Raw genomic sequence first — 27,938 nt, 5'->3', positions numbered from 1 at the left:
TTGGACGATTTGCTATTTTTACTGGACAGTCCGATTTTGAGATGAGATCATTATAGAAGTTGTACACGAAATAAATAAAACAGAGGAATAACGGGTGAATCTTATATGAAGAATTGAGATTATACCCGACAAAATTACTGTGGTGTATATAAGTGTTTTAGATTGAATCGCACTTATAAATAAAGAAGTTTCACTTCAACAATTAAGTATTTACGCTATTTTACGAAAAACAATAAAGGATATAATATAAGAAGTCGAGCGACAAGACCGAACTGGTTTGATACCCCCGCCGTCCGCGCATTGGGTCGCTTGCTGACTAGGCCCGTAGTGTGGCCAGAACGCGCGGATAGGAGAGTTTGAAAACTACTCGCGCTGGCTCGCTCATTACCGTCGCACTAGGCTTCCGCCAAAGTCATTTCAATGTGGACGCAAAGGCGCGTTTCATACGTTTGATATTTCGCGCCCGCCGTCGCAACCGCGCTAGGCTCGCAGTGTGGACTTGCACTACAATGCAGATATAACTGCACGCAAAAGCCGTTCCCAATATATGGCTTTGTGTTGACTTATTCATGTTTTCACACACACACATACATGCATCACATGTTTATCACATGATTGCCACTTCTCCAAGAGTCAAGAGTTCCATGCGAGGATAGATTATTGTGTTATTCAGTTTATCCTTGGAATTTTATTCTTCCAAAGGTATAATGACAGACGGATTTTTATTCCTTGCAAAAAGCTTTTTTAATTTATGTTTCTTTTTCGCGTTCGTGCCATCGTTAAGAAGAACAATATTGTTACGATTGCGTTTCTTTAAATAAATGTTGTCAAATAATCTAACGGTGAAGAAGAAAATCAATTCCACGAAGCTTAGTAGACTTGCACCCACGAATAATCCAGCTGTGCCTCCGACGGACACTGAAATAATACCAATTTAATAATGAAAAAAAAGAAGATTCAATCAAGAAAAAGAGCTAATACTAATGAAGATTAGCTATTTAATTGAGGCAACAAAAAATCTTATTTCTTATTACCTACTAATTATATTGTAATTTATAAAAAAAGAATATTTTTATTCTTTGTATAATCAAAAGTCTTTATTTTTACCTAAAGGGTCATATCGTATGATTGAAAAAAATAACAAAAAATAATTCATAATATTATGTCGAAGATAATAATTATGTACTATCTCTAAACGAACACGTCTTATCCGTCTTTTTAGTTGAAGATTTTGTAATTGCACTTGTGCAAGCTTGGATTCCAACATGATGTTTAATTGGCACTATAACATTAGATATAAAATAGTGCCAAGGTCTTTATTTTATTTTTAATTATGAAAAGTAAGTAATGAACTCAATTACCAACTAAATCAAGACGGCTTCTAACGACATTCCTCTTGAATCTTTCGGTCGGTAAATACGCTAATATCAGCTCTACGTAAGCTTTCTTCTTTTTAGACCGCCCACTATGAACAAAATGTATTATCAATTCACATCATATGAAAAGACTTATTGTGCACAAGTAATACAAAACTACAAATAAAATAAGCAGATTATATGATTTTTGTATCATTAGAGCAGCATTTTTTTATAGACAATCTGGTGGTCCAATAGCTGTAGTGAAAATCAGTGTGAAAATATCAAAACAGGATGCGATAAAGAATGTATTTTCACGAGACTAATGCTTAAGCTAAAGACGCGGGTTCGAATACCAACTCATGACCAAACTTTTTCTATTCTTGAAAAAAAAATTGCATTTATAAAAACATACATATTATGAATGTAATAAAATTAAATCTAACATTTTTACATGATTTCTTATCATGCTTACAATCTCAATTATTTATTTGCGTACCCTTTAGCTCTTACAACATCTTTTATAACAGTGATCTCAGTTTCATCACAAGAAGGCAGACAGTCGCACGCCAAGCCGGGTCGTTTGTTCCATGGTGGCTTGAGAGTGGTCAAGTCGCTCGCGTGATTGTGCAGGCATGATATACCAGAGATATTGCAGCGTTTTGAATCCTCTGAAATTAGTGTACTATAAAGAATCAGTAGCATTGAATAGAAATGCGAATTGTGGTTACAAATTTCTTTACCGTTTTAATAGCTATTTCTAATTACGTAGATGTCACATCAAAGATATAATATGTATAAAATATTATTATGCCACCTTAAGGTCGCTCTGCAAAAGCCTTTACAATTGAGACTACCTTTATACCTTTACCTTTCAAAGATTACCCAGTCAGATAGCTTAACATTTCTATATCTTATAAATAGTAATTAGTGACTCTATGAGTAATTATACCTAATATGTACCAATTATCAAAATACGTATGGAGCAGCCTACCAGCTCCAATCATAAAATGATCATTGCATCCACATATCTCCACTTGCCGTTTCTTTCTGCACAGCACGGTGCATGTGCTATATGAGTAGTGTGGGTAGAGACCACCCTGGTTATCGTCGTTGAAGCGGCAGGCTCTCTGTTCACGTGTAGTCTGTACTACTAGAGGGTCGTTTTCTATGTTTCTTACTGTTAAGTGACGTCTGGAAGAGAATCATTAAAAGAGCTAGAGGCGGTTGTTGATAGAGTAATGATGGAAAGGATCCTACTAGCTATAAAATACATTTCTTTTGTGATAAGTCGGTGTAGGAAAAATACCCTAGGTGTTTGTTAAAGGGATAGTGTGGATAAAAAAGGTTAATTATGAAAATTAATAAGCAACTTTTTAATTTCACAAATTAGAAATGTAAAAAAAAGCTCTTGTACTTAGTTGTGCGAAAACCTTAATAAAATTTCAAAGCCGAACAAAATGTATCTACTGATTAAACTTACAGTTATTTAATTGTTATTTTTATTTTATAAGTACATAATATAATATGTAGGATATTCAAAATAAAATAAGACTTACTGATAATTTTTCCCTGACGCTAATTTTAATGTTGATGAAGTGAGTGTGGTTACAGTTGGTACTTCATCTTCTCCAAGTGTATATAACTTTAATAATGGAAATCAATTTTATTATTCCAATAACATATTAAATTTAAAGTATGTATATGAAATACTCACCATAGCATGTTTCAGTAATAATTCAAAGCTTAGAACTCCTTGTTTATGCTGTTTATTACTAACCATAGGATATATTTTAGGATTTCTGAAAAGTAGTACATAATATCATATTGACAAACACTTTTAAGCTATAATATTTTGTATTAATTTATTAATGAGGTGCTCTTATCAATTTTTAAAGTAGAGCGAAACGCAATAAAATGTATAATTCGCAGCTATTTAATGATTACGGAAATTTTTTATTACATATATAGAAAGATGGTCGTTACGCGTCAACTATTCAATCAAATTATTTTATCAAAAGTGCAGCTTTTACTGTAATTTTATTTATTTAAGTTATATATAATGAAAACTTACTCCACTTGAATAGAGTTGATCGTATAACACATTCCGATATCCGTTTGCAAGGGAAGAAAGTACTCGCAACAATCAAATGCGTTTCCATTATATGAACAATTCTGTAATAATTGGGAACATGGACTTCTAACGAGATCTGCGTAATATGAATAGTTAGATGTTGGACATTGGGAATCTGGGTTCTTGGTAGCGTAACATACATCAACCAGCCTGTAGGCAAAACCACGGAAGTACGCTATGTCGCGTAGTGCGTCTTCCAGGTCTATTAAATGGTCTGGTGTCCAGATTCTGGAAGATGAAGAGATGTACATGTACTAAACAAAATACCACATCTATTCATGTTCATTTAATGGGGAGTTATTAGAAAGGTTTCTAACTAAACTATTAACGGCGCATTTCATGACTTATAGGTAGCTGCTAGCATGCTTTCAATGGGGAAATTGAAAATTCGATATAACCAGGATTTTAGAAACGCAAGAACTGTCACTTTAATCTTTTATCAAATAAAAGCGGACATTTTTCCGAAGAGAGACGCCTCTACATTTTACAATATATAGAACTTACTACGAACTCCTACTACGTTAAGGTTCTATAATGTGATTCGTAAGTATTTACTTACGTATCAGAAATGTTAAAGATTTTATCATCATTGTCTAGTTCACAGACCGCAACAGATGGTAGCTTTGTGTTCCAGTCTGTATACGTAGTTTCTACTCCGAAGCTTATAGGATTGTTGACGAAGGCATCCCATGCGGACCCAATGAGGAGAGCAGAACCGTACCATGACAGAATGACTAGCAAAACCCAGAACAACCTAGAATATTCATAATGTTATAATTTTTATTGTTATTTTATACTGTCACTTGGAAAATTATAGTTAATTAATTGTTAAACGTTTTAAATCTTATTTTGCATACAGATAGATATTTTTATTATTTTTCCTTTTCTACAGAAATATAAGCCAACAAAGTGGCATTATTTGGCGCAGTGGAAAATGTTTATAGGCAAAATGAATTAAGTTAAAAGTTTCATTGACTAATTCTATGATGTATTCTTGGATATAATATATACCTACCTTTCCACCCAATGCTTAGTTTCATCAGCAATTATATGAAATCCAGCGAAGGTACAAACCCTACAATATTCTTTAACATGATGCTTACATGATACAGACATTGTTAACATTAAACTGACAAATATAAATGCACACTATGATCTAATTTGTGAAGTTCACGCTACACTTATTGTGCAATTGCTTTTAATAATTAATAAGATAATTGCATTAGATACAATCATTACATTTTAACACGACCAAGGTTAAAAATGCGATTAAAGTGGTTATTACGATTTACGGTACTTTGATGTTGCAATTACAATTATTTGATTGACCTTCATGTATAATGTACATGACTAATAAAATGTAATCTCATAATTAAAAAGCCAAACTTGTAGAATACGAATTTATTTATGTATGTACAAATCTAAAAGTACTTAAATCTAGATCACAACTCATTTAACAAACATAATAAAAATACACACATTAGTTGTAACTATATGTACAATAATCAATATACAATCAACAAAATACAATAAACATCAATCCTTCTAGACATGCAAACAATATGGCTCTAAGTAAAGCAGAAATACTTTTATAATATAACACAAAAATACATTGGCATTGCACTTTTTATTCGACGGAATAAGTTCATATACTTACTTATAGGAGACTTGGATGTGTACAGAAAAAAAAAATTAAGAGGGCATTGCACCCATAGCTGCTGTTTCATATATGTACATATTATTTTCAAACGGAACACTTTGGAATTGAGGAGAATATAGGATGAGAAAGGAAAGGAACACTGGTCTCCATTTTACGAATATATTTACATAATGAAATTATAGGATCTTAATTCCCTTCACTTTAAATATTGTAATAAATCTGGGTTCAGTACAAAAGGAGAATCATTACTGGGAGGGTAATAATGAGCGTGATTGTGTTTATTTGAGGGATACTGGTTGATGTAATTCCTCCTTCCGATGAAGCCCGCGTGCGTCAAGATTTTGTAGATTTCCGTTCTCGATACTGTGTCCGCTTCTCTTTCGAAAACCTGAAACAATATAAGGCTGTTAAAAAAATAAGGTTATTGTAACAAATATTACATAACATACGTTGTATGCCTTACATTTATATCTGTGATCTTTATATCTGTGATACTGTAATAATAAAAATCCTCATTACTTATACATATAATAATATGTACAAAGTACATAATATATTATGTAAAATAGAATGCCCCAATTTTTTAAAGATGACACTTTTATGTGGGTTTTGATTGTTTCATACAGTTGTGTTTTGAGGAACTTTATGGACCTTTTGAAACTAACTTAAAATCAATACATTATAATAATTAATCTTTAACTGGTTTGTATTACGGGAAGGGAAAGGATTACCGCTTTCTCTCCATTATGCAACAGACTGGTCAAAGGCAGAACTTCTTGGAGATTTCGGTTCCATAATGCTGGGCTTCTGAGGTGGAAGGGTAGCTGCTCTTCAGCGTGACGCACTGCGACCACCGCGGGGTGCGGGGGAGGTATGCCATTGGCCAGATATGTACTGGTCAGCAGGAGCACGATGGATTTGATCATTGTTGCTGGGGAGAAAGAATGTCTTTGTAATAATTAGCATCGGAAGTTCTATGATTTTCAGATATGTATCATATACCTACTTTAAGTTCTTAACAAATAATAACGACATTACCGTAAATGGATTGTGTATGACTGAAATACAGCCAGCTTTCAATTCTCATAGGTACTATGAATTATTTTATAACTCTATGTACCCTTTTAACTAATATACGAGTAAGAGCTTTTTAATCTTAGATACCATATCTATACTAATCTATATATTATATAAAACTCAAAGGTGACTAATATAGTGATCTATCAACGCACAGCCCAAACCACTGGACGTATCGGGCTGAAATTTGGCATGCAGGTAGATGTTAGGACGTAGGCATCCGCTAAGAAAGGATTTCCCGAAATTCTTGCGGTAACGGGGAAAAACGGGGATGCACGTACAAAGTCGTGGGCGGAAGCTAGTATGTATATAATAAAGCTCAAGAGTTTGTTTGGTTGAAAGCGCTTATCTCAGAAACTACGGGTCCGATTTTAAAAATCGAGAGTCCATTTATCGAGTTATTTTTTTTTCATTATGTAAAAATATTTAATTATATCAATTTTGTTTCGTACATTTTACGTATTGGTTTAAAAAAAATATATCAGACAAAAACTGTAATACCGCTATTTATTATTTTTAATTAAGATTAATTATCTGACCTGGCTCTAGATTTACATATGAATTAGGTGGTTGATTAATTATTTTACATAATAAGTGGACATCGAGGAAATAATAATTTCGTCGGATAATATATTTGATTGATTTATTGAAGTTGAAATATGCGTGCGCGTATTATTTTACTAATCGTTAATTGTCATGTCATACATATATATACCTACTAATGATCTTCAATTATTCTTCGTTCAATGTCAAGTCATTAAGGATATAAGTGAGTTTTTGAGGTAAAATGAGGGTAAAATATTGAACACTAGCTTTCCGCCCGCGGCTTCGCCCACGCTTTCAATGAAAAACCCGCGTAGTTCCCGTTCCCGTAGGTTTTCCGGGATAAAACCTATCCTATGTGTTAATACAAATTACATTCTATATGTGTGCTAAATTTAATTATAATCCGTTCAGTAATATTTGCGTGAAAGAGTTGTTACATATATACATAAACATACGTACATACATCACAAACTTTCGCATTTATATAATAATAATAAGGGTCATTACTTGTTATTAAACTTTTATCAAAATCGGTTAAGTAATTGCCTGAGGGACTAACGAGCAAGAAACATTCATTTTTATACTATGTATAATTTTGTACATGTTATAGGTAATTCTAGTTACCTACAAAGTACAAATGCAACGTCCTTATTGCACAATCGATTGCAGGTTCCATGTTAAAAGCATGGTTGGTGAACAATACGCCAAGGTTAACCTTGGCGTTAACACGTAAACGTTATACTTTCAAATGTTCCAAACATTGGTTAATGTTCTAGAATCTTCCACGTGAGAAAACAACATCACTTTGCGAAAGACCATCACATGACTGATGACCGCATAAAATCTTCACATAAAAACAACGAGGCCAATGTATATTTTTGTTATTTAAATATTTTCGTATTAATATTTCAATGCTTTTTTTCGTTTAAAAATTGAAGTATATTATGAAAATCTGGTATTCATCGTTTAATTAATAAAGATAATATTCCGAAAACGTTAAAGCGACTTACCAACCACAGATAAACGTAAACATAATGTACCTATCTAAAGAACTTATATAATAAAGTGTCTCCTTTAAAAAACGATTATAAAGTTTTCAGATTTAAAAAAAACACAACAAAACTTGTGCATTTTAAAGCCAAATAAATAGTCAAAACCGCATAATATGACTCAAACGTCTATGTAGGTACAATAAAAAAAAACATAATATGAAATTTTTCGTAACGGTTCATTTGACGTGTTTTTGAATGGACCATAGACAGGTTAATTGATAGTTTTTACGAATGTTCAAATAACGGTAATGATTGTGTATACCAATATTGAAGTAGCTTTATCTATTATGTAGTAAAGTGGGCGAATTAAGCTTCAAAATATCGTAACATGTTACCTAACTTGAACGTTAATAAAAAAACAACGCGTGCGCGTGCCAACAAAATTGTTTTTTTTAGGACAGGACAGGAATTTGATGGAAAAATAAAATTAAGAGATTTGCGAGTGATAAACCGATATTACCGAGTTTATCTATAACTGTATATTTTTTTACTAAAACTGCTTGCTATTGCTTTTATAAGATAAACTCATAATAGAGTATAAAGGAGTTACATATAAATATACAGGTGAAGCTAATAAAAAATTAAAAAAAAACACTTAATTTTTTAAACCATTTTTCAATCAAGAATCATTTACTTAAAGTTGAGCTTGAGTAAACAAAAAAAAAGCAAAAGTAAATAAAACAACACCACAAGCCTTACCCACGCTGTACAACACTAATCACTTCATAAAAAACACAACACAACACTAACCTTTTATTCACTTCACTAAACGTACACTTTACACCACAATAAATTAATTGTAACAAAGGCTAACGTTGGCATGCCTTTATCAGGTGCGCTGAGTAAATGCGACCCGAACCAAGTGAGAGGCTGTACCCACCACCTATCATCCTTCAAATTCCACCAGAACCATTATTGTGTGTCCATTATTACAGCATCTTTAATATGCTATATAGTATATCTAGGTGTTTTGTGATTGACTAGTAAAAAGTAAAAACAATCGAATTCGTATTTTTAACGACAAAATAATACTTCGGTCTTCGATTAGACATTTTAAGCCTCCGTTTTTTCTTTTTTATACATTGTCAGTTTTGAAAAATTGTTTTTATTAATATATTGACACAAACATATTGAAATGTGTTTAAGTAATTAATTTAAAAATATAGGCACGTTATTGATGAGCAATCATAAATCAAGTGCAAACTAACCTTAGATTTTGATGTGTATATTTAAATAGAAATTAAGTTTTCGCTAGATTATCTTGTTGTTATCACATCGTATCACATTTCGTTACATAATTAATAACCAGTCTATCATATAATTAGTGTCATAGTTTAAACCACTATCTATTCGCATTTTAATAAACAATAATAATTAAATTTCCATATTGGGACACGACGGAAAAATATTAATATTCATACAATCTATAAAACTAGATTAGTTTTCTAATCTCGCTCGTAATATTTCTACGCAATGAGCAAGATTTAACTTATAATTATCTATTTAGGATGTTTTGCATACAGTATATTATATTTATATGTATTGTACTATATTTATAGCTATAATAGTATAATAAATATGTTAATCCGATACCTTTGTTTTTCGTTTCTTGTCACGCCATGGCGCCAACCGGTATTACAAAACTCGATCTGCATTTTTATAGTGTCACTATAGGCTATATGCAAATTAATTCAATTATGTAATATTTAATGGAATAATAATTAATTATGGATAATTATGGCATTTCAATTCTATTAGGTTTACACGGTTTCTTATGTTTTAGAATTAGCATAACCTACTGCATAATTTCGATAAAGGCTCCGCATTACCTTCCTAATACTTGGTAGATAATTACGTCTAATGTCACTCTTAGTAAGAAGGTATTATGATGAAGAATGAAGGTACTTAGATAATAATTGTTCCAAAGAAAGTATTCACTGTTTCTTTTCAAATAATTAAACTAGTTTTGTTTGTTATTTACATAATTAAATGTAAGTTCACCCGAGAAAACCATAAACCGTACCTATAAAGTATCAATGTACCTAATGTTGTCATATCCGAAGGGCAGGAAAAGGAAATAATAAAATGAATAAATGTAATTGAATTTCTAGATTTTTTCAACGATAATTATGAAACATATCATAATATGTTATATCATAAGGTGTTATGCTACCTGTTGCCAGCGGCTTCGTCCGCGTTGCCAATGGAAATATCCATGGGAATGAGATGGTCTCCGCGGCCTATATCGTCTCTAAAAGTCCTAACTCCGAACTATCTCCAGACACAAAAAACATAATTATTATAAATAACCCCGCTGCGAAGTGAGTGAGAAGTAGTAAGGTTATAATGGCTATGATTTGACCAGACTTTCTTAAAATGTAGAATTATTTCAAACATGTAGGCTTATATCGGTTGCGGTCTTAGTTGCGATCTAGGATGCTGCAGTCTCGTATGAAGAATGCACACATACAAAATCTGATGGCTCGTCACGATGACTGTGCATAATTCAGTGCTTTGTCACGGAGTGTTGCTTACAAATATTACATGAAATAGAAGTATTGGTAAAATTGGGTTTTCAGAAACACTTTTGGATATACATACAACACTTAATTTAAATATCAATAAGGTTATATTTTTAACCGACTTCTTTTTTAACCGTTCTTCCTAATAAAGGTTGTTACTTGTTGTGGATCTCCCTATCAATAAAATAAAAAAAGGATCTCCCTATACAGTGTGGAAATTTTCGATGGGCCCTGGCTTCGAAGTACTTGAAATACTGGAGATAGCAAATTTTGCCGAAAGGAAACATACCTCTATGTTTAAAAAGAAACTGCATTCATTAAAGATTTTCGAAAATTCACTTGCTTCGACCGGGAATCGAACTTCTATTTCTTTTTCCCTCTAAATTTTCCACCCTGTATATTTTACGGCATAAGCGTAATCACATGTTTTAGAAACAAGCTATAAAAAAAAACACTTAACATACACATTATTTATGTATTCACTCAGGCAAAACCATATAATTTTAACGTAACATCGAAAGGCAAAAAGAGAAATATTGTAATCGGATCCAAAATAGCGATTATGTCAACAACTGGGTTGTTAAAATATTGTAAGTTTCGTAAAGATGGAACTACCGGTATGACGTCTTTTCACAGCCTTATTATTATAATATTATGTAGTTTGATTTTGTTACTGAGTGAAAACTAGGGCTTCGATCTTAAAATATTATAGGCTATCGTATAGGCCTAAAATCGTGCATAAATTTTAACTAATTACAAAGATTAGCGAAGTGGCCTGACTACAAGAACAATTTTTTGAAAAATCTGAGTACTGGCGTGAGAATTTTCGATGGAAAATTAGGGTGCTTTTTTGAAAAAAGGTAAAAGAAAAGATTTTAAATATGTATAAATATGTATATAAAAGCAAGTTTTCAGTGACTTTTTAAAAAATAAATAAGTTAAAGAAAAAGTAGCGTTAGCTGTGGTAAAAGCTAAAAATAAATAACGAGAAACTTGGTTATCTATGAATTTACCGAAATATATAAATTGATCTACCAAAACTGCATATTAAAGTAGTCCATTACTGATATTCTTAATAAAATACTCTAATTAATTGCTCTAGGTAACGGTAAATTGAATTAAACGAGTTTAAAAGTTACATAATAATGCCACAGAATTCGTCGGCTTATCAAGTCTAGATTGGCAAAAATTAGGGTAAAGCAGTTTTATTATATCACGTTATGCAAATTATAGTTGGTGAAAGTATAAGAATCACATGACTGACCATTCCGAGCAAATCACATTGCAAAACCATGTTTCCAAACAAACTACAATTAATACACCTACTATCTACATTCCGCATATTTATGTGTATTGAGAATTGAGATAAATTTTGCATTGCTTAATCCTTGTTTATCTAATGGCGAACAACATTTCTGTTTTAATTAGAATGCAATAAATTAAACAAAACATGTATAAAGTCATTATAATATAGTACTTACCTTTTATTTTAGTAAAAGACCAGTGTTCCGCGGATAAGAAATATATAAAAGAATTAAACCCATTGGAAAAGGAAGAGGAAATAATAATTATAGTCCATTGAATGTACCTTTACATTGAAGGAGCTATAAGCACGCTGGTCTAAAAAAATATACCAATTCAATAAAAAATAAAAACAGACGTTTTAGGGTGCTTCTAAAAATGTAGAGCGGCCGTTCCTATATGCATATTTTGCATATTTTGATTATATGCATCAATATGAAGCCTCGTTCTGTTTGCTTTGTTCTGAATAAAGCTCAAAAATTGCCCGTCAAATTAAAGGTTAAGAGCTGACATTAAACATTTTACATTATACTAATAGTCTAATAGATATAAAATAAAAAAGTTTTTGACGATGGTTCCAAATATAAAAGAATTATTGATTTAGTTAAATACATACCTACTAAACAATGCTTATAGTATTTACAACAATTAAAATGCTTGATTGAAAACATTTTAGAGCATTTCTATTTTTATATTATCGTAAATTTCAAGAGTTGCGATTCTGGCGAATAGCTAATAATGCACAATATAGATTTTCTTAGATGACTCTATATTACAAAACATTTGTCCCCGATGTGCTTAAGAAGTTGAAAGCATTCATTCGGAAATTCTAACGTGACTTGTTTAGGAATATGTAGGATGGTAAGGTTTGGAGGAAGATTCATATGAATTGATGAAAATTTATAGGAGAACCCTATATTTTCTAACGACAGAACGACGTCTATTGTATCGTAATTATTATGTTTAAAGTAAACAAATGACTACTCATCCATAGGTTAACATATATTAATGAACAAACAAATCACAGTAATCAATAGCTTTAAAGAATCGATCAATCATAGCGTTTAACCTCACTTCGTCCGATGTTATCTAGTAATAGAATATTTAAACTATGGCAGTTGAGTCCACATGATTTAAAATGATCCTTGACACTGCAACAGCATACTTGTGTTGTGGCAAAAGCAACACTGTATTTAAGTAATTTGACTAAGTATTAATAAACAATATCTTATTACGCTTGAAGATTTGTCGCGTAAATGCAGAGGAAAGGCAGCAATAAAGATATAATGGAACCAAATTATCCCATGTATCGTGACCGTTTAAAACGAAGAGAGAGAACAAAGAGTGACATGTTAATGGCTAGCGTTAAAACAATTAGCAAAGAGTATTGTAAGGAGTCTTCAATTTGTGGCCTAAAGCACCTGGTTGAAGACACGTCTTACATAGAAAGGTATGTGAAAGTACCATATTACTGGAGTGGACCTTAGACACGTTTCACTAGACAGAAGTGCAGTTATGCAACTAAAGACTGCTTCGTTATGTCATGGATGCAGTTTGCTTCCTTCTATATTGACCGAGACGAGAATGCGATAAGTTTTATGTGGGTAATGGGAATAATGTGTTTATATTATGTTTTAGGTGCCATTTGGACATGCATGATTTTTTTAACGATGCTCTCACAATAGGTTTTCTTTGTCTATAGGAATGAAGTTTTAAACCATCTACAGAGCTTTTTATTTTTTAATTTTAAAATTTCGTACCTAATTATAGTCACGAAATTCTGCGAAACTAAAATACATCTTTTAAAGCATTTATGTAACATTATGTCGCTTATAAATATTTAAAAAATACCAAGTTTCAACAACAAATAGAGAGTTAAGTAGTAAAATTTGCAATACAAAAGAATTAAGATAAGAAAACCATGACAAAAATGTAAAGATGCGTGTTTTAAAAGAGATACCTAATGGATGGAAACTTTTTGTACCTTTCTCTGTTTACCGACCTTGAAGAGATTTTAAAGTTACATCTTGTATGATTGATGTTTGAGAACCTTCACTTTATGCAATGTAATCAAAATATAAACAAGCACTTATTTTTGAACCTAAGAAAAAAAACCTATTGATTGTAAATTTGAGCTACTTACATAAATTTAAAAAAATGCAAGTGATTTTCGTCGTAGTAACTACCCGGCTTGTTCATTTTTTTTATTCTTATGTTAATTTTAAAAATAAGTACATAAGTAGTACAATTAATAACAGATTATACTCACGCATCAATCCTGAAATGCTGAATCATTCATTCTAATGAGAATCATTATTACTGACAGAACAATATGGATTATCACCATGCTAAGTGCACTAATATGCTCCATATCCCTGGTGTGGATGACCTTCGAGAGATACTACCAAGCTCCCTTGGTGACCACGCAGATGCCTGAAGGAGTGTCTGTCAGCAAAATCATCTTCCCAGCGGTTGGGATATGCACCAATAATAGAATTAGTAAACGTTCAGTCACCGAACTGGCGAAGAAATTGTAATTCTGGTTGTTATAATCTTATATATAAAAATGAATCCCAAAATGTGTTGGTAAGCGCATAACTCGAGAACGGCTGAACCGATTTCGATAATTCTTTTTTTATTATATTCCTTGAAGTACGAGGATGGTTCTTATGTAGAGAAAACGTAATTATGTACCACGGGCGAAGCCGGGGCGGAACGCTAGTATTAAATAAAATGAACAATTATAAGACATTGTTTGTGTAAACCATAAAAGAGAGCAGAATTGTTCCGTAATTTACTAAATATGCGATGCATTAAACGATTTTATATCGATATATAATTTTTCCGACCAAAAAACATTGTCATACTTTCAGGATAAAAGAACCACGGAACAAAAACTATAACGAAGAGCAAATGCTAGAACTGCTCTTTGGTTTGGGACTGTTCTACAACATGCAGCGGATGAACGATAGGATTGTCAATGTGAAGAAATTACAACGTGCTTTGGGAGAGTATGACGTCAACGAGCTCATGAGAAATGTAGTTAATTATAATTATTAAGAAAAAGTTTATTTTATTAAAACTAACTCTGAAAGGGGTTTCACATCTGTTTTGTTACTCTATTTTTACTATGAAACTATCCCAGCTTAAATCTGGGGATCGAACTCGATGACATAAAAGTATAAAATGTCGTTTGTACAAATCTTAGCGAAAGTTCGCAGATTTTTTCAATCTTGTTGACTTAGGAATAGGTTTATATTTATTGTATTAGATCTATTGGTCTATTTATAAAAAGGAAATGGGTTTCGAAATAAATACCTACTAACCCAACAGAGCGAAATCGTATCTGTATCAAAGTCAACATACACTTTGAAACAATTGCAAGGAAACAACGTTAATTACTTAACCGAGCAGCTACACTTCTTTGGTTAAGTCATCAGTCATTGGACACTGATGTAAAAACAAGTTACGTAAATAAATACTCGACGAGGGCAAACGGTAATCTTAATCTTATCGAGGCTATAGGCTACTTATTATCAATTTCGACGACGTTATTCCCCATAAAAAGCCTTTTAAATATTTACTAAGCTCTCCGTTTTAGCAAGAATGCCTTCTATTTTATGGATATGATCATATGACATCACATGTTTTTAAAATCTCTTTTACAGAATTACTTTTTATTGAAATTAGGCACTTTATTTTTTGAAAAACTTTTCGAAAAACGATAAACATGTTCTTTATTTAGGATCGTGTGATAGCGTGTGATTTATAAAATCTACAAATTATTTTTATACCGAAAAATCCGTATTCTATTTTAACGTTAAAAATCTGACTGAAACTTAATCTATCATGCAATTAACATTTTTGTTTTAGCTAACTCCAAAGTGCGAAGATATTTTGGTGCGTTGTTCCTGGAACGAAAGTCCCATGAACTGCTCGGATTTGTTTGACTTTCGGTTGACTATGACTGGCTATTGTTGTACTTTCAACTATTTAAGGAGTTCTGATGTTATGTTTGAAGAGTATGTATAATTTTACAATTATTATTTCACTTTAATTTTACTAATATCATTTTTTGGAAATACCTACATTTTGAATTGTTGAACGAATAACGCGGAACAAGTCTCTAGAATCTGGATGCTTCTAAACTTGTTAGCGTAATTTTTACTTATAAATCCAATCATAATAAACCGTAAGAATATAATATTTTATTAGAAATAAATGTCCAATTGTTAATTTGTAATGTTGCCTAAATGTTAATAAGAGTTTTAATATTTCGTTTACTATAAGTATCTGTCTTTTTGAGCTACATAGCTTTGGTCTTTGGTTTTTCCAACAGAAGCCATGAGGCACGAAGTACTGATATGTATATGTATGGCAACAAATCGAGCTTCGATTTCGATCAAGGACTAAGGATCCTGCTACGATTAAATGAGAGTGACGATTTCTACTACAATGTACCTTTGAAAGGTGCTCAGGTATATGTATATAAAATGTTCATTTTCAAACAAGAATATTTAATAAAAAATTTAAGATGCTTCAGAGCTTTTAGAGAGCTTTAGCAAAATTAATTCTATTTCAGCTGCAGTTCTCTGATGCATATGATTTTCCCGATGCTCCCAGTGGCAGTTTTTCAATGCAAATAGTCAGTCCTAATGTTCAGGTATTAACTATACTTACGTATAATAATTTTACTTGAACCTAATTTTCATTGAATGCTGACTTTTCATTTCTATAGCGATGAGCTAATATGACTTTTCATTTCTATAGCGATGAGCTAATATATTCAATCATATTTATTTAACATTTTATAATATTATCTAGTTTTTAAGGGTCACTACTAAACATTCCAGATGACTGTAATAGTTACAGCAAGTTTCACAGAAGCCTCACGAGATATCCAACATGTGCCCGTTAAACTGAGAAACTGCTTATTCTACGATGAATCCCCATATCTCCCATTCTATACTCACAGTGATTGCTTGTTGAAATGTCGAATGTACTTTCTAATGAGCAAATGTAATTGTACTCCATTCAATATGCTCAAATTGGCTCACACTAGAACATGCGACGTCAGGGATATACCATGTTTGAGGATATTTAATGGTAAGTTTTTTTTTACTATTTATAACCGAAGAATTTTAACACTCTCATACTGTGGCGAGACTTTAGAATAAAACTTAAGATGCACAAGAAAAAAAAACACTCATAGGTACCTACTGTTGTAGTAGTTACTTTTAATTCTTTCAATCATATGCATGACGCAAATAGAAAAGAATATTGCACTCAAAAAAATTTTTTGTTCAAATTAAAACTGTTTTATCTTTTAGCTCAATCAACAGCTGTGCGACCAGATATTGAAAATGTTCCATCGGAATTGGAACTAAACCTCGTATCAGGAGGCATTCACTGCCCCATGTGCTACCCAACCTGTTCAAAGACAGCCTACAACTACGACTTTACCAATATAAACATTTACCCCGACCGTACCGACGTTGATTCCATTAAGGACAAGATGGATTGGCTGTAAGTTAAAGTACCTAGGATTATTTTTATTACAAAATTGTACGCAAATAAATGATTTAGTTGTTACATAAATAATTTAATATTTAAATCAGACTGCACCACCTAAGAATTAAATTTATCCTCGTATTTCGAAGGACCTGAAAGCGGTGTTGTTGATGGGGCCTTCATTCCGAAAAGCAGTTTTGTCGATTTTAGACTTGGGGCTCCCGATTTTCTGCAACCAGATTTTCATATCTTCAACCGCGTTATGGGGCCCTTGTAGCTGACCAATGACTGTACCTTGCGGTGTGTTCATCACCCATCCTTTCAGTCCCAGCTCTTGAGCTTTTTTCTGCGTATGCTTGCGAAAGAATACCCTCTGAACCTTTCCAAACACTTCAAAATCAGTTGTTACCAAGCTTGCTTTTTTTATCCCAGACATTATTGAGTTATTGGAAAGAAAATTGTTCCATTTTGTGTCATAATATTGTGATATTTTCTTGTTTACTATCGTTGTTCGGGGTGACGTAAAGTCCATCTAGTTGTTTGTTTCCATGAGTTCACTAACAAACAAGGTTGCTATAGAGTCATATCACATCGTAAACAAAACAAAATTAACGCGTTATTGGTTCGGTTTTTGTAACTGTATTACGCAGGTTTTTCCCCGAGTTTGAATCATACATTTGTGGGTCAACTAGACACGAATATTTCAACATAGGTATGATAAATGTCTGCAAACTAAACAGCATTGTTGAGCTTTCAAACTATTGTTTCAGATACGGTGCGAATTTCACTGGAACATCCATTGTTCACGTTAAGTATGGCAGAGAAGTTGCAGACTGTTACGGGCAGAATGTCATAATGAAATGGTTCGACTTGATTAGTGAGTAGGCGTTGATATAGTTGAAGATAGTTTGCGTTATTTATGCAAATACGCTGCTATTGAATGTTTTGAGTTTGCTGTATTTAATTCTTCGTAAGGATGCTTGCTTGTAGAATGATATGCGTATAATCTTTGACATATACACGATAATGGTCAATTAATTTGAAAAGTGGAACGTTCAATTAAATTCGTAATATCGAATGATAAGTGATAAGCAACTTCTAAGATTTTGCTATTTACCCAACTATCATGCATGAACGGCCTATATTTTGCATGCTTATAATGACCCTATTAATCATTTTATATATTATGAAATTACACTTCCGATACCTAGGTATATTATATTTATTTGACGATGAATTTTAGCTAACTTGGTGACATTCTTCAGGTAACATAGGTTCAACATGTGGTTTCGTTACGGGATTTAGCTTTGTGTCTGTTATTGAGTTCATCTACTTCTACACTGTGAAGTTAGTGCGAGATTATGTTCTTCGGTTGCGACGGGAAAGACGAATCGCGAGCGAAGTGTCGACGCCTGCGCAGTTTGAGCACATTAGCCGATATCGACCTATTTATTGGAACGAAATAGCGGGATCGACGGCTTGGAGATTGAATACACCTGATTAATGAAAATATCAATGTTAATGTTTATCGTAAAGCTTTACACATGAATCTATTTTGTTAGAATTAGGATTAATTGAGTTGCAAGTAATAAATATCTAAGATCAATATATCAATGTGTCAAATTCCTGCTTTTTTTAACAACGTCTCGTCAACGAAGCCACGTCTACGGACTTTTTATTCTAAAGACCCCAGTGATAACTCAACACGTTTACCTAAGACTTAGGTACGAGAAAAGATAAAGTTTATAGAACTAAATAGTTTTCCTCATTCCAGTACTCCTCAGTACTGGAATGAGGATAATGTACCTCACCATCCTCTCTAATCCTATAGAAAAGTCAGCTTTTGATATCAATATATTTTCCTAACTGTTAGTTAATCTTCCTTTGTAGTTGGGTCTAGAAAAAAAAACATATTATTATCTACATAGTCTTGTATTTTTAAGCAAATAACAATTTATTTTAGATTTTCTATTTGTATAACAAACTGGGCTATCACCGCGAAAATCAGTAGAACCATTATTGTTTTGTTTTTTGAGCATTTATAATACAACGAAACATAAGAACAGCTGTAGTTTCACATAGCAATTTGTAGATGTTATCAATCCATAATTGCGGGCCAATTCGAAGTTGTATCATTGTGAATTATCGTTTTATAGAATAATGATTCTGTTACCAGTAAAATAAGCATTTCAAATATGGTATAACATCGTTCGATAGAGATATCGTAAAAAGTAGCTAGATATTATGAATCCTCCAAATAATTATGTAAATATTTGGTGGAATAGTATAAAAAGTCTACCAGATACAACATCTATTCATGGATTTAGATTTATAACTGACTCTGAGAGGCACTGGATTGAAAGGTATTTATTTCTGAATTCATAAATTCGTCTATGTAGTTTTGTCCTGCAACTTTATTATACTATCAAAAAATCGATAAAATCTTCATAAAATATAGGTACACAAATAGTACATATCTACCTACTTGTACTTACACATAAATATTTTTCAATAGCATTCCAATATCTTAAGAACACTCTTTCTAGAATATTCTGGTTAGTCTTCGTATCGTTGTCTTGGTACTGCTCATCACTGCTCATTGCGGCTCAGTACAGAGCGTTTTTAAACAATCCGATATCGTTTGTCGTGGAGACCACTTACACGGATTGGAACACGGATTTTCCTACAATAGCTATTTGTGAGAGCGATAATACAGCTCGTATAGAGGAAATATCGGATGGGTAAGTGCTTTATTATTATATATCATTTTAGAGGTTGCAGTTGTGTATTAGTTGCAGTTATTATTTTTTAATTAAAAAACAAATTCTCGTGTCACAATATTAGTAACCATTTTACCATACTCCGAAGCGGCTGGACCAATTCTTATGAAATTTTGTATTGCCTATTCGGTAGATTCGAGAAACGGCTAACATCTATTTTTCATAAGGCAGAACAACAACAGCTAGCTTTTTATAATAGGGTAATCTTAGGGTAATTTAAGCTCACGACTCCTCTTCCTTCCTTCTGCAAAAACATACACTTTTTAAAACTAACTTTTGCTAAAAATTTCCATCAAAAAAAGTAAAAAATGTCGTGTTTTTAAATTTTAAATATTTATAGAATGAGAGAGAGACTTAATGAGTAGGTATGTGATTTTATTAGTTTATATCTGAATTAATTACATGAAAACTGTAAATTTAGTTTATGGGGCAAGGACCACGATTTTAACATAGAGGAAGTTTTGAAAGAGTTGGCATTTTACAAAGGCGTCGCGTATTATACGAGTGAATTTTGCAACACTGAAAACGCTTTGCCTGAATGTTTTGCAGATAACATTACGTATTATGTGAATTTGGTAAGTGCAAATAATAAACAAAAACAATAAACATTTCACGAAAGTTTAGATGAAACCTATTTTTTACATATTTTAATATAAAACTAGATATGTACGATCTTTGTACGATGAATTTTAATAGTCTAGTGTGTATAAGTATATTATAATATTGATGTGTGTAGGTAGCAGCTATAGAGTTTATTGCTGGTTCTTCCCCATAGATAGATAGGTACTGCTTGCCGAAAAAAGTGCTTCTAGTAAAAACATAAAATAGTGACAATTTATTTGTTTAAGGGATCCTGTAGTAACTAGATCTCAAATATCTACACAATAATACAATATTTTCAATGAACTTTAACAGATCAGAAGCAGCTGTATGGAAATAATTTCCGATTGTTCGTGGAATGGTATCAATTTTGACTGTTGCAAGTATTTCCGCCCTATGGACACGGAGTTTGGAGTCTGTTTTGCAGTAAACACGATTCAAGGAAGGTAGAAACGTTTTTCATTTTTGCAAGACACGGCCATGGATACGGAATCTTCCTTCCAATCAGTTTTTTGAAGTGAACCTTCTTTAGGCGCGTTGAGAGTAAAATTTAAAGTCGCGTCATGGCAATACCGTAACGTTGTGGAGTAAGGCAACGATTTTGATGTCTTTGAAACTTGCCAAATAAGTTTCACTTCTGACACGTGTGCTCGGCACTCACGCTCTTTTTTATTTGTTTAAACGAGCATTTTACGCTATTTTAAACTTTATTACAGAGAGAGACATCCACCACGGTTAGAACTGGTCAGCAACCGGACCACAGGGCCCGGCGTCATGATGTTCAACGTTCTCGTCCCGGGGAGAGTTTTTGTTTTGAACGAAGAGGAGGTGCCCTCTATAACTACACCTGGCTCTGATATCATGAGTGTTGGCCCGGAAATTTACAGAAAGTAAGATTTTTCGGGCTATAAATTTAATTATAATTAATAATTTGTTTTATGATTTGGCTAAATTACACTTAATTTCGAATATAGGTAATAATTCAGTTACAAATTAAATTCAAAGTTTTTAGTTCCGTTAAAATGATTTTTAGTGAGAAAATTTTTAGTTCAGTTACAAATTAAGGCTCACTAATTGCAATAAATTTATTTACAGGCGTCTCATATCCATAAAAGACATTGCAAACGACGCTGGTGCCAGATTAATATCTCCAGAAAAGCGTAAATGCCGTTATACGGATGAAAATATACTAGACGTATATCCACACTATTCCTATACCGCGTGTACTGTACAATGCAGGAAAAATGCTCAATTGCGCACCTGTAATTGCACTAATTTCTACATGCCCAATATAGAAGAACATTTGAAGTGTAATGTTAGCGGTGTGATTTGTATAAATAATAACCTAAATGCCCTGTCGGTATGTTCACGTTTCCTATTTACCTATGTTAATTAGCTTAAGTCTACGTCCTTAATTTAATAAAATTATAATGATACAAAAAATATAAAGATAACAATAAAATCAAAATAGAGTAAGATCCGGTTCCGGTAGGTAATGGGGCATGCCAGGTGGTTTTCCTGATAGCTTTATTTTTAAAGAAATATGGCAACCAATTGATACCTAATGTTTAACAAAATAAAAAATTTTCGTTATATCAATACCCGTCCTGAAAAAAATATTATAGGTACTCAAAGCAAGATGGTCATCTCGAATTGGTCTCTTCTGTGATTGCTTGCCATCTTGCACAGAAGCAGAAATATCTATTGTAAAGGATTTTAAGAAGCCCATAGATGATGATTTTGCCAGAATAGAAATAGAACTTGCATTTCTACCCAGTGAAAGATATAGGAGGAATGTTGTTCGTGGAGCCCTTGATTTGGTTGGTAAGTTTTCATAAATAAATCTCAACGTTTACACGACACGATTATCACAACGTGTCATAGTCTATACTAATATTATAAATGCGAAAGTAACTCTGTCTGTCTGTCTGTTACTCAATCACGCCTAAACTACTGAACCAATTTTCATGAAATTTGGTATGGAGATATTTTGATACCCGAGAAAGGACATAAAATGACGCAATCCCGGAAATCCCACGGGAACGGGAACTATGCGGGTTTTTCTTTGACTGCGCGGGCGAAGCCGCGGGTGGAAACCTAGTAGTCTATAAATTAAATAAATACTGTACCTACCTACTGTCTATGATAACAAAACTTCCTATATTATAAGTTATAAAATGTTGAGTACATAACTACTATTTATTTATATTTTACAAGCATCTTTAGATAAATAATTTTGGATTCTTAATTAAATTGTATTAATGTTTTTCAACGAAATGTACCTACATATATACATATAGGTACTTAAAAAAATATGTTTTAGTATCGACAGGTGGGACAGGCGGCCTTTTCCTCGGAGCTAGCATTCTCAGCTTTGTCGAATTAATTTATATTATTTTAATACGACCCTTCTGTAATATCTACGCGAGGCGTACCGAGGATCCATGGCATAAGAAGTTTGGAAGAAAGCTCGAAGAAAATAAATTTGGGACACGCTCGGTGAAGATTTTTAAAACAAATTCACGTGTGAAATAAAAATTTATTAGTTGATAAATAGAATTATGGCACAGTTTGATTGATTAATGTTCACAATAGAATAGAATAAAATTATTACACGTTTGAAGTGAATTTTTATTTACAGTACCTTATTATCTATACAATATTCTGTTACAATCTCCTCAAAGATTCCCAAAACTTTCACTTTATAGCTAACATCTTCATCAATCATTTTCTTGATAAATTTTGCCTTATCCTTGGAAAGAATTTCTTCAAATTGCGCAGAATCAGTAAATATTTTGGTCGTCAGCTCGTCATCCAGCCAAAATTGCGGTACCAGGCAGGCCGTTAGAACTAGACCCCAGAGTCTATACTCTTCAGCAGATTTAAATAGTTCGTCCAAAGTTAAAACATTCCCTATTAGTAAATTGTGGTTACTTAATTCCATTTCAAGAGCATCATAGTAGAAGTTGAGGAATAATTTCAAGTTTTCTTCACGAAAATCTCTTTCCAGATTGCAATATAAGAGGAGCATTATGTCTCCAGCTGGAGGATGATATCTAACAGCTTGGAAGTCGACTAATAAACAATCGTCTGGAACTTCCAGCCCATTGACTGCTGAGTAGTGGAATAACATATTGTTATTCCATAAATCTCTGTGGCATATCACATTTCTATACTTAGGAGTGTAGTTACCTAATTCTAAGGCCGCTTTCCAAACATGTGTCCATTTCTCTGTACATTTACTGATAACCAGATCATCTTTGGCATATTTGGAATGACTTTTAATAACTTCTAAAGCACCACTCATGCACTGGATGTACCATGGATCGGATATATGATATCCACCTTCATCTAAGTATGCTTCAAATTCGTCATTTACTCTGTATGGAAGGTTAAGGTCCCGTGATTTTCTTTCTTCATAAATAATTGTTGAAGCGTGTAGGCGAGCCAATGTTCGTAATGCCTGTAATGTGTGGGCTTTGTCAAATGTCTTTAATTTATTGCGCACTCTGTATCCAAGCGTATTTAGATTTTCAAATACCATGGCATCCTTTAAACCTAGTATTAGCTCTGGACTCCATTTTAACCCTTAAAATATTTGCGTTATAAATAAATAAATTAAATAATTATACCGACGATTCAAGAAGTTGTACAAAAAAAATTATAAATAAATTAAAACCAACCTGGTATTTGTATTCTTTCTTTTATTAAAGTGTAAAACTTTAATTCCTTGTCAAACAATTTAAGGTCCTGTACCATAGCTGCCTTAGCATTATTGCTCTTGGATATAGATTTTATAAAGCAGGTTAAATTTTTCATCTCCTCATTATCTAGTCGCGCATTTATGCTCAATTTTAGGTATTCACACAAAAATCCTAACATATGTTTACTAGCAAACTCAATAGAATACGTGTGCGCGACCACGTTTTCTGTTCCAAAATATTTTTCAGTTACTATTTTAATATCTTCTTCGCTTATATATTGTCTAAATTCATCACTATTCAACTTCTCGTTTTTATCCATTTTTATACTATAATGCTTTAATTAAAATTAGAACTATGATTCGTTCGAAATACACACGAGCAGTTTTATCATTAGGTACACTATTACTATTACATTGTGTAATTTTAATTATTATCAGCTCTTAAATGAGTTTGGTTAGGAGTTAATACTGTATACTGTGCATATCAAAATGTAAATATTGTAACAGACATTAGACGATTTATTTTGATTCCAAGATAGGTAAAATATACCTCTCTGCGATTTCATCAAATAATTCCACAACTCTTTCGTAATAACGTTCGTTTTTCTTGGCTGTGTCTATGAAATAACCGCTTCGGGAAATTGAATCAAATTCATGATTTTTGTCACCACCATTACGAACACCATTTATTATCTCCGCAGGTATCAAAATTATTGGTACTATAAGCGATGCTTGAATGATACCAAACAATATACTATCTTCATACGCTTCCGACAATTGCTCTCTAGTAATAAATTCCGACACATTTAAATTTTCAGCTTCCAATGTATTTTTAAGACAATTATAATATACATCTAATATGTCTTGTGTGTGGGTTAAACGAAATTCCTTTCTTGTATTCATGAATATAGCTGCGGTTAAGTCTAACATCGGACACGCATACAACGCAGTCTGGAAATCAACGATTAATGCGTGCAATTCACCATTATAACATTTGAAAAATACGTTATTAGCCCAAATATCACGATGGATAACTACGTTTCGATAATGTGACGAGGGTTTGGTTGAATCTTTGGCGCGATCAAATAAGCCAGGAATAATCTTATCGACCAGTAACGTGAAGTTTGTCTCATCTTTGTAGGCGGAATATGTCTTTAAGAAGTCCATAACACCGTTTCGCCCGGTGTCCCTCCACAGTTGCCCTCTTGCTGGTTCGCTCAAACTTTCGCTAAAGTCTTCCCATATGCTATAGGGTCTTTTCAGTTCTTTAGATTTCTTATCTTCGAATATGAATGATTGTGCATGGAATTTCGCCATAGCTTCCACGATGGCAACTGTTTCTTCGTAAGTGAAGGTATTTTTACAGTCCGGCATTGTGTAACCGATTTCGGTGACATCCTCGAAGACCAAAGCATTATCTTTTGCGTAAAGCAAGTATGGGTGCCATTTTCTTGTCCCTGAAAAATAAATTTAATTGGAATACAGTACCTACTTAAATATTTCCATTTTTACTTTGATAGAAGGTTAAACCTGTTTCCTATTCTAGGACGACCAACTAGGTACATTCGAATAAAAAAATTGTATTTCTAAAATTTTACTTTCAACAAATCAAATTGATTAAAAATCCGTTCTTGAGTTCAAATCGTTTTACTACTACAACTAAGTTTAAAAAACCGGCCAAGTGCGAGTCGGGCTCGCGCACAAAGGGTTCCGTAGCAGCAAATATAATAAATTACAGTTAAATCAACCTATCTCAAAAACTATAAGAGATACTTTGATCAAACCAAAAATCGTTGAAAGAGTTAATTAGCATGCATCACCTCTATTTTTTTTAGAATTTTATACCCCGTAGTTATAAAAATAGAGGGGGGGGGACATACTTTTTACGACTTTGAGAGCTGATATCTCAAAAACCGTTCACTTTAAGAAAAATGTTTTTTAGAAAACTTTATATCATTTTAAAAGACCTTTCCATTGATACCCCACACGGGTATGTACATCGAAAAAAAAAATTTCATCCCTCAGTTACATGTATGGGGGGCCCCACCCCCAATTCTTTTTTTTACTATTTAGTGTCATATTTTTGTAGCGGTTCATACAACACATATTCCCATCAAATTTCATCACTGTAGTACTTATAGTTTCCGAGTAAATCGGCTGTGACAGACGGACAGACGGACAGACGGACAGACGGACATGACGAAACTATAAGGGTTCCGTTTTTGCCATTTTGGCTACGGAACCCTAAAAAGGGCTAGTAGTGCGAGAAACTTGTATTTATAATAACAAAAATTGTCCTTTCACTGGTCTGTAGTAACATTCATTGATTTTATTACAAAATATTATTTATTATATATAGTTGTATTTGTTTAAATAATCGAATGTGGATTAGATTTTTGTAGCAAGGAAAAAAAATTGTAAATATCTACCACAGAAATGGTGCTTAGATACAGAAAATAATCTAAGTAGGTACGATCTGTAGATGTACCCTACAGCTACGACGCAAATAAAACCATATACAATAATGCAAATTATCCTTCTATATACATACTAACATAATAATTATTATGAAGTATTAAACAAATTATAAAAGTATATAGCAATTAATATTTATATCTTACCTTCATATTGCGTAAATTGGTTAAAAAGTGAACTTAATAAAACAAACTCCTTTTTGAAGAAAGTCGTTTCATGTAAATATTGAGCTTTATACTGATCAAATCTCGGTATACATTTCACGAATAAAATCACACGACATTCTGTCTTCGATTTAACATCAATAATCAACTTTAAGTGTTCTCCCAAATAACCGAGGAGTTCTTCCGAATAATTTTGCAAATCGTATTGAAAAGACTCAATATTATTGTAACCGCATTTCCCTAGGATTATTTTAACTTCGTGTTTCTTTAACAATTCCATTATCACGTTCGTTCGCGGTACTGATAACGAATAAATAAAGGATATTTATCTTTTATTTATATTGTCGTATTTTTACATGTATGATAATTGATAAATATAACCCGTACGAGTTAACTTGAGACTCGACTAGAATGTGACTCCCCGCGCCTCGTCCCGCGTTGGCCTTTTGCGCTGTACCGTTAGCATCTTTCCGTATACCTGTTTTTCCTTAAAAATATTACTACCCAAAGTAATTACCTACTAATTACCAATACTTAGTTTGAATAACACTCCATTATTTTATTTATTTTGGAAAGGTACTTAACAATATTTATCAATTAAACAAACATACAAAGAATTAGAATTAGAAAAATAAAATACCGCGCTCGACAACCGAAACGTGATTTTGCGCACCGTACCACAACCGTACATTGAAAATAAAAATAACTACGTTAAAAACAACCGACTTCAAAAACGGAAAAGCACGGGCTTAATACTAAGTGCTTAGTGTTTGGCACCGACTTCAAACCTATTTAATAAATAGCACATCTAAATAATATGTAGTAATTAATAATATCAAATCTTTTTTTATTTTTTACTTTTCCGTTTTTGAAGTCGGTTTATTTAAAGTAGTTATTTTTATATATATATTTAACGACACTACATACTATCACAATGTACATTAATTATATAACAATTAACTAAATAGTGTTGAGAGATTTAGATAATTTGATAAATAGGTACTTAAAATATTATGTTTGACTTTATGTTATTTACGTTGTTTTAAAAATATCAATT

General features: G+C 32.5%; 6 protein-coding genes and 1 pseudogene across 6 annotated transcripts; 2 read left to right on the top strand and 5 right to left on the bottom strand.

Annotated features, from left to right (window-relative positions):
• Positions 1-510: 510 nt before the first annotated feature.
• On the bottom strand, positions 511-4,728 carry LOC149483253 (sodium channel protein Nach-like). The gene is made up of 9 exons (XM_089702274.1): positions 4,505-4,728; positions 4,049-4,243; positions 3,430-3,717; positions 3,073-3,157; positions 2,915-3,000; positions 2,350-2,549; positions 1,855-2,026; positions 1,362-1,465; positions 511-918 (listed from the first exon to the last, which is right to left on the bottom strand). Exons 1-9 carry the CDS (start codon positions 4,612-4,614, stop codon positions 689-691), a joined length of 1,470 nt encoding a protein of 489 aa, XP_089558400.1. The 5' UTR covers positions 4,615-4,728; the 3' UTR covers positions 511-688.
• A 147-nt stretch (positions 4,729-4,875) lies between these two features.
• Positions 4,876-8,710, bottom strand: LOC149483252 (uncharacterized). The gene is made up of 3 exons (XM_089702271.1): positions 8,575-8,710; positions 5,881-6,080; positions 4,876-5,537 (listed from the first exon to the last, which is right to left on the bottom strand). Exons 2-3 carry the CDS (start codon positions 6,073-6,075, stop codon positions 5,346-5,348), a joined length of 387 nt encoding a protein of 128 aa, XP_089558397.1. The 5' UTR covers positions 6,076-6,080; positions 8,575-8,710; the 3' UTR covers positions 4,876-5,345.
• A 4,189-nt stretch (positions 8,711-12,899) lies between these two features.
• On the top strand, positions 12,900-18,903 carry LOC149483250 (sodium channel protein Nach-like). The gene is made up of 10 exons (XM_089702209.1): positions 12,900-13,098; positions 13,975-14,181; positions 14,522-14,687; positions 15,522-15,670; positions 15,988-16,126; positions 16,231-16,311; positions 16,502-16,754; positions 16,979-17,174; positions 17,930-18,036; positions 18,425-18,903. The coding sequence occupies exons 1-10, from the start codon at positions 12,905-12,907 to the stop codon at positions 18,661-18,663; spliced, it is 1,731 nt and encodes a 576-aa protein (XP_089558335.1). The 5' UTR covers positions 12,900-12,904; the 3' UTR covers positions 18,664-18,903.
• Positions 17,259-17,948, bottom strand: LOC149483251 (acylphosphatase-1 pseudogene; annotated as a pseudogene).
• A 440-nt stretch (positions 18,904-19,343) lies between the features above and the next one.
• LOC149483249 (sodium channel protein Nach-like) lies at positions 19,344-23,074 on the top strand. Its single transcript, XM_089702906.1, has 8 exons — positions 19,344-19,522; positions 19,706-19,900; positions 20,361-20,538; positions 20,855-20,985; positions 21,256-21,429; positions 21,635-21,899; positions 22,165-22,363; positions 22,863-23,074. The coding sequence occupies exons 1-8, from the start codon at positions 19,404-19,406 to the stop codon at positions 23,072-23,074; spliced, it is 1,473 nt and encodes a 490-aa protein (XP_089559032.1). The 5' UTR covers positions 19,344-19,403.
• LOC149483248 (uncharacterized) lies at positions 23,065-24,562 on the bottom strand. Its single transcript, XM_089702206.1, has 2 exons — positions 24,223-24,562; positions 23,065-24,127 (listed from the first exon to the last, which is right to left on the bottom strand). The coding sequence occupies exons 1-2, from the start codon at positions 24,560-24,562 to the stop codon at positions 23,175-23,177; spliced, it is 1,293 nt and encodes a 430-aa protein (XP_089558332.1). The 3' UTR covers positions 23,065-23,174.
• Positions 24,563-24,761: 199 nt separating this feature from the next.
• On the bottom strand, positions 24,762-27,310 carry LOC149483247 (uncharacterized). The gene is made up of 2 exons (XM_089702207.1): positions 26,864-27,310; positions 24,762-25,699 (listed from the first exon to the last, which is right to left on the bottom strand). The coding sequence occupies exons 1-2, from the start codon at positions 27,159-27,161 to the stop codon at positions 24,762-24,764; spliced, it is 1,236 nt and encodes a 411-aa protein (XP_089558333.1). The 5' UTR covers positions 27,162-27,310.
• Positions 27,311-27,938: the final 628 nt, after the last annotated feature.

This window comes from Colias philodice, chromosome 13 (assembly GCF_061535455.1).
Source record: "Colias philodice isolate Cphi_HAF_F1 chromosome 13, ilColPhil1 Martin Lab GWU primary, whole genome shotgun sequence".
NCBI classification, from domain to species: domain Eukaryota; kingdom Metazoa; phylum Arthropoda; class Insecta; order Lepidoptera; family Pieridae; genus Colias; species Colias philodice.
This window is presented reverse-complemented; position numbering and strand designations above follow the sequence as displayed.

Excerpts from the sequence above, each read along its gene's own strand:
- LOC149483253 (XM_089702274.1), bottom strand. The coding sequence starts at position 4,614 with ATGTTAACAATGTCTGTATCATGTAAGCATCATGTTAAAGAATATTGT. Across the intron at positions 2,027-2,349 it reads TCATTTTATGATTGGAGCTG|AGGATTCAAAACGCTGCAAT; the intron begins GTAGGCTGCTCC and ends CACTAATTTCAG. Across the intron at positions 919-1,361 it reads AAGCCGTCTTGATTTAGTTG|TGTCCGTCGGAGGCACAGCT; the intron begins GTAATTGAGTTC and ends GTATTATTTCAG.
- LOC149483252 (XM_089702271.1), bottom strand. The coding sequence starts at position 6,075 with ATGATCAAATCCATCGTGCTCCTGCTGACCAGTACATATCTGGCCAAT. Across the intron at positions 5,538-5,880 it reads TGCATAATGGAGAGAAAGCG|GTTTTCGAAAGAGAAGCGGA; the intron begins GTAATCCTTTCC and ends ATATTGTTTCAG.
- LOC149483250 (XM_089702209.1), top strand. The coding sequence starts at position 12,905 with ATGCAGAGGAAAGGCAGCAATAAAGATATAATGGAACCAAATTATCCC. Across the intron at positions 16,312-16,501 it reads TAGTCAGTCCTAATGTTCAG|ATGACTGTAATAGTTACAGC; the intron begins GTATTAACTATA and ends TAAACATTCCAG. Across the intron at positions 16,755-16,978 it reads ATGTTTGAGGATATTTAATG|CTCAATCAACAGCTGTGCGA; the intron begins GTAAGTTTTTTT and ends TTTATCTTTTAG.
- LOC149483249 (XM_089702906.1), top strand. The coding sequence starts at position 19,404 with ATGAATCCTCCAAATAATTATGTAAATATTTGGTGGAATAGTATAAAA. Across the intron at positions 19,523-19,705 it reads GAGAGGCACTGGATTGAAAG|AATATTCTGGTTAGTCTTCG; the intron begins GTATTTATTTCT and ends CACTCTTTCTAG. Across the intron at positions 20,986-21,255 it reads GTAAACACGATTCAAGGAAG|AGAGAGACATCCACCACGGT; the intron begins GTAGAAACGTTT and ends ACTTTATTACAG.
- LOC149483248 (XM_089702206.1), bottom strand. The coding sequence starts at position 24,562 with ATGGATAAAAACGAGAAGTTGAATAGTGATGAATTTAGACAATATATA. Across the intron at positions 24,128-24,222 it reads AGAAAGAATACAAATACCAG|GGTTAAAATGGAGTCCAGAG; the intron begins GTTGGTTTTAAT and ends AAATATTTTAAG.
- LOC149483247 (XM_089702207.1), bottom strand. The coding sequence starts at position 27,161 with ATGGAATTGTTAAAGAAACACGAAGTTAAAATAATCCTAGGGAAATGC. Across the intron at positions 25,700-26,863 it reads CCAATTTACGCAATATGAAG|GGACAAGAAAATGGCACCCA; the intron begins GTAAGATATAAA and ends TTTATTTTTCAG.